This window comes from Corvus brachyrhynchos, unplaced genomic scaffold (assembly GCF_000691975.1).
Source record: "Corvus brachyrhynchos isolate BGI_N302 unplaced genomic scaffold, ASM69197v1 scaffold334, whole genome shotgun sequence".
Classification (NCBI taxonomy): Eukaryota; Metazoa; Chordata; class Aves; order Passeriformes; family Corvidae; genus Corvus; species Corvus brachyrhynchos.
Window position 1 is genome coordinate 2,501,863 of NW_008238316.1, and position 11,641 is coordinate 2,513,503.

An 11,641-nucleotide genomic window follows, 5' to 3' on the forward strand; every position below is an offset into this window, starting at 1 on the left:
GATTCCCCTGCCCTCCCTGAGGGAGCGCCCAGTGCTCGCTGGGAGGCTGGGGGAGTCCCACAGCCTACCTGAGGGATTCGAGTTCCTTCCCTGCAGGTCCTGCACCCTCCGGGTGGGAGCCTCATGATCTCTCTGAGGGACTGGGAGAGTCTCACACCTGCCCTGAGAAAGCCCCCTTTGTTTGCTTAGGGGCTGCAGAAGCCCCGTGAGGTGTTCCACACCCTCCCTGAGGGACTGGGGCAGCCCCTGGCCTTCCCCTAAGGGATTCCCGGCTCTCTTAAAGGGGATGGGGGTGCCTGAGGGATTCCTCTGCTCTCAAAGAGGGGCTGGCAGAGTCCCGCGCCCACTCTCAGGGAGCTCTATTCCTCCCTGAGGGCCTGGGAGAGCCTTGATCTCCCCCAGGGGCTGGGGTACTCTTATGCCCTTCGTGAGTGGCTGGGGGAGTCCCATATCCCCATATCCTCCCTGAGGGAGCTCCTGATGCCCCCAGAGGGGCTGGGGGTGCCTGCTGCCCTCCCTGTGGCTGAGAGAAGCCATGAGAGCAGTCCCACATCCCCCATGCCCAGGTTGAGGGGGACCCTGCATCCCTGTGGGAGCACAGCTGTACAGCTGTAGGCAGACTGTCTCTTGGAGGGTGTCGTGGTGGCCACATGCTGGTACCCCTGGGGATGGTGGTGCTCCCCCTGATGCCCACGTTTGCTTTCAGAGGTGGAGGTTGAAGTGAACGACTCCCTGATGCGGTTCTTTGATCACTGCGCCAAGTTTGTGGCCCTGGTGGAGGAGAATGACGCGGCCATGTGCCAGGTGAACGCCTTCAAAGAGGGGCCCGAGATGAAGAAAGTCCTGGAGAAGGTCGCCAGTGCCTTGTGTTTGCCGGTGGAGGAGCTAAATGCAGGTAAGGAATTCCTCTTACAGGTGGCTTCGGCTCCAGGCTTGGCCAAGAACAACTTCCAAGACATGTAGTTATGCAGAGTAGGTAATTTAAAGTGGCTGTGAATTGGAGTTGCAGTCTTTAATTAAGTGCATGGGACTGTAAGTCTGTGTTGGTGTTGCAGTAATGAATGATTGTTGGTTAGTGGTCAGAAGAAAAAGATGTTTGAAAACATCTTTCCTGTAGATGAAATCAGCTTTACCTGGTTTTGGAGGGATTTGAGTGTTTTAATTTTGCTTTCTGGAGCAGGTGTAGCTTTTGTGGAACCTGTTACAGCTCAAGCAAATAAATGACCTCAGGAGAAGCAGTCCTGTGTGTCTGTGTTATAACTCACTTGTCCAGAAGTGCTGGGGTTCCCTCTGTGGTCAAGTGGTGGGGAAACCCCCCCAAAATAAGTGCTGCTGTTGGGATTGCAGCTCACGCTCAGCTGCTGATGTGGAGGGGGAGTTATCCAAGACCTCACACCTTCCCTGTGTTGACTCTTCTGTCCTGTGTGGCTGCACCAGCAGCTGACACCTATAACACATCAGCAGATGGGCAGCATTTAATGTGAAGTGCTCTTGTTTTCCCCTTGTAATGATTAATGTGAAGAGCTTGCAGCCCAAAATCCGGATTTTGTGCAATAATTCTGTTAAACTGCATATTTTTGGTGCTTGGCCTTTGTCCTGCCAATTACCTATTGGATTTCGTTGTTTGCATTGCCAAACAGTAATTGCAGTCCATTTTAGAGGTAAATTGAGAAGAAGTTGCTGCTTGTGTAGCAGTGGTTTATCTCTTGCTTGTTTGTGGATTAATTGCAGATCTTGTTCAAGTGGCTTTTCTCACCTGCTCATACGAGCTGGCTATAAAAAATGTGACCTCCCCATGGTGTTCACTCTTCAGTGAAGAAGATGCCAAGGTACGTGGGACTTGGAGCAGCCTGGTCTGGTGGAAAGTGTCCCTGCCTGTGGCAGGGGGTTTGGAATGAGATGATCTTAAGTGGCCTTCCAACCCAAACCATTCTGTAATGTGTGTTTTTCACATGATAAAACCCACTCCAGGGCACATCAAATGAGGTCTTCTAGGGCCTCTGAGACTCTGTTTTGTTTTGAGGACTATCAGATCTCTAAACCAGATAAATGCCTGTTAATAAAACCCAGTAGAACCCAGATTAATGAGAGGAAATGTTTGTTCATCTTCTTTCAAAATTGTTTGGTGTAACTTTTGATGTTCAGTAAGGCTCCTCCAAGGCTCGTAAGGAAATTTGCAGCCCTGGGAAAAGAGGAGACCTTTGCCTAGGTAGGTGTTTGGCTACAGGGTGGGCAGTTAGGAGTAAGTGGTGTCCTCTCTATAAGAGAATCAGGATCACCATGGGCATCTGCTGAGACCTGCCCTGTTCAGTGTCCTTATAAATAACTCAGCAGAGAGGTGGGAAAAGACTTTGATGCCAGGAATTGTCAGGAAAGGAACAAAGAACAAGGAGAGCACCGTGTGCTCTTGAATAATTCCAAGGCACAGTTCTGTCTGAGATGTGTGCACTTCTCTGGAACGTGAAACCAGACAAGCTCAGCTAAAGATGTGGGATGGATTCTATGGGAACAATGATGAGCCAAAGACAAAATCAGAAGTGCTAAAAAAGCAGTGGATAATGGTTGTCTTGTGATGTGCAGCATTTCACCTGACCGTGAGCGTAGCCTGATGCTGAATTTGGTGGCTCTTTGGTCTGAGCTGTTGTCTGGTTTTATGCTGAAGTGGTTTTGACTGGAGCCTTGATGCTTGGGGTTGTTTTTGTGTCATTGCTTCAGGCTGTGGGCTTTTTGTTTTCCCTTGGTGCAATAATAAAAACCTGTGAGCTCTGACTTTAGGTGCTGGAATACCTGAATGACCTGAAGCAATACTGGAAGAGAGGATATGGCTATGACATCAACAGTCGCTCCAGCTGCATTTTATTCCAAGATATCTTCCAGCATTTGGACAAAGCAGTGGAAGAGAGCAAAAGGTAAATCAAAAGGTTTCAGTGCTTTGGTACGAGCTTTCTGTGATCAATCCTGAGCTGGATTTCATGTGAATAGGAGTTCAGTACTTAACTTCCAAACCTGGCAACATTAGGAGAGCTGGAGCTTGAATTTTAACGGGGAGAAATACAATTTTTACTGGAGCAGTGTTACTTTAAAGAGTATATTTTGTTACTTTCATTGATGCTTTTGTGCTCAGCTGGAGTATTTCCATCTTTTAACTTGCTAATCCACACAGGCCTTCGGGGGACAGCCAGCCACTGTTTGATAGTGGTGTTCTCTTCCTGCACAGTTTGAGAGGAGACATTGAGTTAAAACAATGAGCTTTTTTTGTTTAAAATGTCATTGTTAAACGGTTTTTGCTTAAATGTTAATTTACAACCTGCGTGCACTTTCCGTATATAAAGTGAGCAGTTACAAATTCGTAGTTAATAACCAGTCACGTTAATTAATAACTTAGCAGATGAGCATGGAAATTTTATAGAAGTACAGGATATCAAGGATAGGGCCATAAGATTGTATAATGGAATGGAGCGATCCATTTTGTTCCCTTTTAATGTCGTTTCCTCTTCGAGCAGTGACAGCCTTGCAGTCCTTAACATTACACGCACTAGTAGCCAGCTGTGTGTCTCAACTGCGTATAAAATATCCCTGTAAGTTTAATAATAAGTTAAAAAAAACTGAAAGCTGTAATTGGAAGGAGGAGGTACAGATGGAGGTTTCTGGTTTATTTGGAGCTGAATCAGCAGTTGCTAAATTGAGAGGTGTCAGAGGCAGAGCTCCCAAAAAACTGTGGTAACTTCGTGTCTTTCAGCATTGGCTGTGGAAGTTCACTTGCAATCCCTGGGGCTCTCGTGTTGTTTTGCCATCACAGAGGGAAGCAGGCAGTGAGTGTAAAGGATCAGGACCCTAAATCTTGCAAAATTCCAAGCTGGATGCAAGCAGTGTTCAGGATGAGCGTCATCCTAAACAGGAACCGGAGAGCTGAGGTAGCAGAGTGCCACAGGAATGTGTTACTCCCTTCCACAACGGAAGGTGGCAGTCGTAAAGCACTGGAGACCTGGGAATAAACTGGGTTGGGTAACCTGGAGAGGATGTGGGAATCTAGCAGGGCCACTGTCTTGGAACAGCTTGTCCCTCTTGGAATCTAGGGAGCGGAGGTGCAGCTAATCCTGTTTCATCTAGGGAGAGAGATTTATCTCTTTCATCTATGGAGAGAGACATCCTGTGGCAGTGTACAAGTACAAATGAAAACAAGAAAACATACAGATAAAAAGATATGCCAGTCTCTTCTTTCTTTGTATGGTGATGGTCAACTTTAAGGCAACAGGTTAAATATTTTTGCAGCATTTTCAGAAAATGACCTTTCGTGATGATGAAATATCTTTCAGTGGAATGTTGTTTCAATTTAATAGTGTTTAGCATTGATTTATAACTGACTGCTTGCTCTAAAAACTCTAAAAAGAGCAAGAAATTTACTTCCAGGGCATTACCTTTGCTCCATGATCTCTTTTTCTTTTGGAAAGCTTAGATCGGGCTATCCAGAATTAGAAAGGGAAGCACTTCTGTTCTGGGAAGAAGCTGAAGGATCTGGATTGTCTGTTCTGCTCCAGACTTGGCAGTGGAGAGCAGTGTTGGCAAAGCTGTGTTTTTGTAGCACACTTTATGCATTTATGTTCAATAGCTTTGTTCTGTTTTCATTCCCAGTTACAGTGAAATTAAAAAGAGAAAACCTGTTTCTTCCATGAGGTGGTTGTTGCCCTTGCAATCTGCCCACGGAACTTAGTTGCCTTATAAAAGCTTGTTTTATTTCTTTGGTGGAAAACCCCTCCTGCTGATTAGTCTATCCTTAAGAATATGATGAAGGTGGTAATAAATACCTCTTGCTAATTAGTCCCACCTTCAACTTGCAGTGCAGAATTTCAGATGTTTTAGGATCTTTCATCATGTGAATTCCAGTATAACTCTGTGGTTTAAACTAGCAATAGTCTCTTCTGGGTAGGTCTTGCTGTACAGCAAGATGGTGTTAAAAGCTGTAAAAGGGATTTTCACTCTGTGATTGCTTTTGGCAACTGCCCCATCCAGAGAGCTGGTGGAAAGGTGGAATTTCTATTCAGGAACTTGGGTCTGATGTAGGATTTGCCAGTAGTTGTACTAATGACCACCTCCTGTTAGCACAATGCATGGGCCCTGTTCTTCTGCAGCCCAGTAGCAATAAAGTATCAATGTCTAATAAAGGTTAATTCTTTAGTAGAAACCAGCCCAGTGGACCTTTCAGGACCACCACATTCCTCTATACCTCTTTTCCAGTCTGGAAGGAAGTGTCATGATCACATTTCTAGGGAGAGGCTGGGGGCTGGGACTCTTTCTTCCATACATATTTTCTTAGTTACAAAAATATAATGAAATGTATCACAAGAGATGTATATGAAATGAAAGCATTTTCGCTTAGGAGATAAACTTTGGTTAAAAGTTTCACTTGTTCCACATCAAACCCATATGATTTGCTGTGCTGAAATGGCATAGTTGGGCAGTTGTCTTATGTCTTCACAATTATAAAGTGCTTTATGGACTAAGAATTGTGTTTTTTCTGTCTGCCTGCTAGGGATAGAAAATAGCCAGAGAAGCTAGTGGAGAATTACTTTTCACTGCTGATTTTCCCAGCAGTTTAATGAACAGTATTCTGCCCACAGAAACTCAGTGTGTTGATGAGAAATCCAGGCCTTTTGGAACTTAATGCAATATGAAGCTGCTCATCTGATTTTAAAAACCTTTGCAGCTGCACACTTGGGCACACTTTAAGCATGTTCACTAAAGCTGTTTTAGACTCTTCATTTTTTTCCTTCTAGCTTCAAGTATTTAACATTTCCTGCTGGTGAAAGAATATGAAATACCTGTTACTGCTTGTACTGTCCAAATGGGTTGCCATAAGGCTCTGGAAACTGGGAGGGTGCTTTGTGCAGCCATCTCAGTATTTACAGTGTGTATTGATAATACCAGCCTAGCTGCCCATATGCATTGCAGAATATTTGGTGGTGGTTTCCTCTGAGAGGGTAAATGGATCCAAGGTATTAAAAAAAAAAAAAAAGATTTATTTGAATTTGAATATGGTTCCAGATGAAGTGAAGGTGATCTTCGTGAGTTATACCACAAAGCTGTACAGTAAACAGACTAATTTGGCAGTGACCAATACTGGTTTATTGGTAGCTGTTATTGTTCCATATAATTTGCCTTCCTCTTTGCAGGTCACTTCCCAACACAATTGGTAACCTTTCAGGAGTCATTTACCACTGTGCCCTAATTGCTCCTTCCAAATCTGTGACTCAGTACAAAGGAATATAATGGGTGATCTAAAACCACTCTGCAGTTCAAAACTCTTTTTATTGTATGTACAAAGGGAACTAAGCAAAAAGCTTCTATGCATGCAGTAGCAATGAAATAATTAGATTGAAAATCCCCTTTTGCTCAGGTTCAAAATGTTCAGTCAGTTTGTTTATTAAAACCCCTTCACTGCTGCTGGGGTGACTTTGATTAATAAACAGCCAATGTCTCAGTCAGCAGCTCTGTATCATAGTATATGGTTGGCTTTGATTGCTCCATCTTTCAAAGGTAGGACTTCTGACAAGATTGAAGGGAGCTTCTGGGGAAGCCAGAGGTGTGAAGTTCTCCACAGATCCTTGTGGCACACTCAGCAGCATCTCTGTGTCTGCTTTTCTGAAGTGTGTGTATTTGCTGACTTCTCTCAGAGAGCTGGGCAGCCCAGGGGATCTCCCCAGGGAATGTGGCTGTTCATCTGTCTGCCCAGAACTAGAGATTTAAAGTTTCTTGTGCCTTTCAGACTCCCCAGCATGTCCTTAATCTCACATTAATTAGTTACTACATGCTTGCTCAGGATTGATCTGAAAAAGTATCTCAGCAACTTTTATAGAGTCATACCCTTTTATGTGAGAGTGAAAAACCCAAATGAAACAGTACCTAGGCAAGTAACAGGCAAATGAACTGGTCTGACTGGTGTCCACCTTGGGCAGGAAGGGTTTGACAAGTGGCATGGCCCTCTTGGTTTTGGCTCGTTGTGATGGATCAACATTGAGCATCAGCCTGGTGCTCCTGCAAATCTCTGAGGTTTGAAACATTGGGAGAGGTGGGATCAGCCAGGAAAGAGCCTTTGGAAGTGCAGCAGCTCTGCAGTGAAACACAAGGAAGCCTAATTAGCTCTGAGTGATTAAGTGTTGCAGGACTAGATAAGAGCCTTTTAATCAGGCTTTTTAATGAGTTTTGTGTAGTCCAGTCAGCTTTTCAAGTCTGCTTTTGTCATGAGTGAGCTTGTTCCTTGTTGCAACAGAAGAAAAATTTTATCTTGTCAGTATTAGTGGTGGCGTTTTGTTGTGTTGGCGCTGATTCTGGGAATAATTGGCTGTCTTCTCCTCTACTATTCATGGTGAAAATTTTGACATATAAGGACTTAATACTATTTGACAGATTTTTTTTTTTTAAAACTTTTTTTATTTTTCTTCCCACTGGTGATAATCCTCTGAGCATCACCACTGTTAAATATTTCTGCTGCCCTGAGTCCTACCACTGCTGCTCACCACTCCCTGATCTCTGCTGCTTCCTGGTATGTTTAGAGTTTGTCCAGCTTTTTTTTTTTTTTTTTTTCAATAAATCACAGGGGGAAGTGAGAAGGATGAAGAATTCATCCCATAGTTGAAAACAGGTTTTGGAGTCCTGTGACCTGGCTTTTTTATTAGGGAGGAAAGGCATAGCATGTAGTCTAAGCATGCTTGTTAAACAGGTGTTAAAGCTTACCTTCTTTGCAGTTGTTGGAGGGATTTTTACATGAGGTTTGAAGGTTGGCCAGTTGAGCTTTGCAGCAGGAAATATTTCTTCTTATCCCATTATTTCCTGGGGTTTGGGTTATTTCTAACTGAAAGACCAATCAGTGCTTAGGAAATAAATTTTGGTTAAAAGAAAGTTCACTTTTTCCATATGGAGAATGAACTGTCAGTAGTCCTGGGAAGAGTAGGAATGATCTGCTCTTGAGGATGGGTGAGCTGATGCAGAAGATTGAGTTAAACCCAAATCTTGAGATGCAGGAGAACTAGAATTTGCCTGGATAATAAATCCCACATCTGTGCTTCTCCACGATGGTGTTTTTTTTCCCCATAGTGAGACTTGGCTTCTGTCTTGTGCTACTGAATTGTTCAATACTTTCTTCATTTTCATCTGTAGGAAGATTTATTTAAAAGGTAAAAAAAAAAAAAAAATCTGTAAAACCCCAGTGTGGGCAGTTCAGGAGCTGGCACATCTCTCCAAGGAACCCTGCTTGTGCTCTGCCTACTGAGAGCCCCTTCAGCTCATTTGAAAGTGCCCCATGAGATGAATATGAAACCAATCCCTTCCGAACAAGCTCCTCATATTTTATGGCAGAGTTTTATGCACAGTCCCTTCATTTCCCTTCAAAGATGGGAATGAGGTTTACTCAGTGGGCTTTCCCAAGCCATATACTAGTAAATAAAAGGGAGGGGGAAAAGGGGATTGAAATATCATTAGCAATTGCCAGAGTACAATGTTGAGAACTTTGATGCTTCCAACAAGATGCTGAGTCATTGATCAACTGTGAGGCAAATTGAGTGGCAACATCAAGTCTGCCACTTAATATTTTATTAGCTTGTGCTACTGTTTATCAGTGTTTTGTTGCTTGTTCTGGCTTTATCAGAAATGCAGGGGCAGTGGTAACCTTTGCCTGTGTGTATTCTCTGAAGAGCTAATTTGTCATCATTTTCCCCACAATCAAAAATATTGCTGTTGAACCTTGATGGCCATTTTGATTGTCACTGCTGGATGATAGGAAACCACATCTGAGCTGGAGTCCTGACCCTGGAGACTGAACAGGGAGTGCTGGAGCAGTCTGGGAAATCACCAGTATCACCAGGCATGCTATGTTAAAAAGGCTGTGGAGAACTCAGGATTGTGTTGTATCAGGAAACAATTTTAATCCTCATTAAACTAATCCAGTGGGATAGCTCTGAGTGGGAGAGGTTTGTTTTGCCTCCCAAGGCTGTTTGGCCTGTTGGCATGAGGACCTCATGAGACTAAAGCAGGTGAAGGAAAAACTCAATTCAGATTGAGAATGAGTATCTTGTTTAGTCCTTCTTTTGTCACTTCTTCCCTTGTTCTTAAAAACTTGCCTGTGCTGTAATTTGTTTCCTGCTTTGCAAACATATGCCTCACTGGTTTTTTTATGATTTAGTTTTTGCTATATCTTTTGTGATTTCCTTGTTTCAACATTCCTACTTAGCATCAGCTGAAAAGTAAAGCCAAACTTTGCTTAAAGCCAGCATTGATAGCCAGAATGTTAATTTTTTTTTTTTTGGTCTTAGCATTTCTGAGGCCTTTTTGGAGTGGTGGGATGTGAAATCCATTCCCTGTGGAGTCAGTAATGCCTGTGTAGGGTTGTTTTGGAGATTCTAGCAGCATATTTCTATTTCCAGCTTCCTTCTTATTTAACACAGACCACCATGCAGCTGGGACGGCATGAAAGTACAAATAATTAAATAAGGGAAGAATTTAAAAAGTAGCTCTGGGAGAGAATCAGAATTCCAGGCCAGTCTTGTAGAAATAATGCTCCAGACTAGTACTGCTGAGCACCTTGATACACCTGGGAAGTGTTAGGATGGCCCTTGAAAAGGAAAGCATTCCTCTTGGAGCTCTTGGCAGGGATCAGCAAATACTAAATAAGGTGATCTGGTAGCCACAGTCATGATTTCCAAACATCTTTCTCAACAGGTTTCCTTATCTAAAGAAGTCAAGCAGATGGGGTTAAGGCAGAATGTCCTTACACAGGGGAAAAAAATTGATGAAATTACAAGAAATGGAGGGTAGGGACAACGGATCAATTTTCCCTAGCAGAGATAGAGCTGGAGCAATCTGGCCCGCTCAGAATGTTGTAAATGACGCAGGAAAAGGAGGTGACAAGTTCAGTGGCATTGCAAATGTGGCGGTTTTAATCAAGATAAATAAGATGAAGTGTTTCTACTGGGAAGGTTGTAAAAGGGCCTGGTGAGACTGGGCTGGAAAACTGCAGAGCTGTCAAGTAATCCACGTGAGGGAAAAACGATCTCCTTATCACCTGTTGTATTGAATGTGGGAGGACTCAAACTCAGGAGCTGAGTTACGAGGTTGTTGTAGCTGTCCGGAGATATCTCAAACTTCAGACGTATGGGGCTTGGAGCAGCCTGATCCATGGAAGGTGTCCCTGACATGGCAGGGGGTTGGAATGAGATGATCTTTAAGGTTCCTTCCAATCCAAACCATTCTGTGATTCCATGTTGGATATCAGGAATTAAGCAGAGAGTTCATGGGTATAGCATGGATTTATGATGTAGCTTATGGTTCTTGAGTATTGTGCATTCTAACACTCTGATCTAAAGGGATATAGCTCATGTGAAAAATTGTGGAAGGACTAAGGTAGGATTTCTCAGCTTGGGAAGAACACTGCTGGAAAGCTGTGAGTAGAACAAAGAGGATTAAATGGGACTTGGCATCTACAAATAGAAAAAAATGAAGATCAGTGCACGAAGCTGTGCAAGTCCTTGCCACAGGATGTTGTGTGTGCTGGAAACTCACGTGGATTTAAGGAGGGATTTGGCAAAGGAATGATTCATTACCTAGAAGCCACCTCTGGCCCAGCAGACTTCTGAGCTGCAGATTGCAGGAGATCAAAGGAACGGCCTTCTGTCTCCTTCCATAGACATCTGTGTCTTGCTGCTCTGACAGGAGGGATGTGAATGTGTCTTAAACCTAAAAATACTTCCCTGCAGGTGTGTGTGGACAGGAAGGATACACATCAGCTGCTCAAATGGACAAGAGAGGGAAGGGAAGAGAAAGGGATTCAAGGATCCAAAAGCTTTACGATTTTAAAATGAGTGGAGGGGTCATAAATAGCAAGGGGAGAACATGGGCAGGAACACTGATTTTGGAGGAGCTGGAAGAGTGTGGTGAATGTAAAGCTCTTGGTGCAACAAAGGCATAGGTGGAAAAAAAATACTCTGTCCTCCATAGAGAACCTTTCTGTGGTTTGAGTGCTGCTTCTTTTGAACGGAAAACAGAGGCAGGGTTTGGATATATTTTTCAAGGGATGTTTTGCCTAAGGGGAGAGTCTGAGGAGTGGAGTCAGAAGGGCTCAGGTTCACCAGGAGCACGGTACAAGGTGTGTGTCAGACTCCAAAAACACCATGGCTACGCTGAGCTGGTAGGGCCCATCCTGGCCCAGCACTGAATTCCTGCTAAGCTCAAAGTTCCAGTCCACAGGCAAGTCTCCCCGTTAACCATTTTTTCCATTGCTTTGGATTGGAGGGGGGGAAATGCCTCCTTTTGAGACCAATCAAGATGTGTCTCCTGAAAGCTAAACCTGTATTTACCTGTGCTAGATCAAGTGACCTGGGCCACTTGGAAATGGTCCCCAAAAGCCATCATCCTTCTCTGGAGCAAGGGTCAGATTTTCCTTTTGGCTGGTGTTTCTTGGCACAGCAAGCCAGTTCTTATCTCCCCTTTGGCTGAGCAGTGTGTAACCTTTTGTTACATAAAACCTTTTGTTACATAAACTGTCCTCACTCATGCTACGAGTCAGTGGCTTGATTTACTGACCTGTTACTGAGGGAGCATCATCTCCTTCTGGACTGCTTGGTGTCCTCAGGAATTAGCATTAGCACTATTC

The 11,641-nt window shown here is 43.8% G+C and overlaps 1 protein-coding gene across 1 annotated transcript in view; it reads left to right on the plus strand.

The window, feature by feature from the left end:
• Positions 1 to 418: 418 nt before the first annotated feature.
• MINPP1 (multiple inositol-polyphosphate phosphatase 1) overlaps positions 419 to 11,641 on the plus strand; it is a 15,569-nt gene continuing 4,346 nt past the window's right edge. Inside the window, exons 1-4 of the mRNA XM_017733787.1 lie at positions 419 to 427; positions 709 to 895; positions 1,732 to 1,829; positions 2,776 to 2,909. Coding sequence (XP_017589276.1) covers positions 419 to 427; positions 709 to 895; positions 1,732 to 1,829; positions 2,776 to 2,909 — 428 coding nt within the window. The remainder of the gene's footprint in view (positions 428 to 708; positions 896 to 1,731; positions 1,830 to 2,775; positions 2,910 to 11,641) is intronic.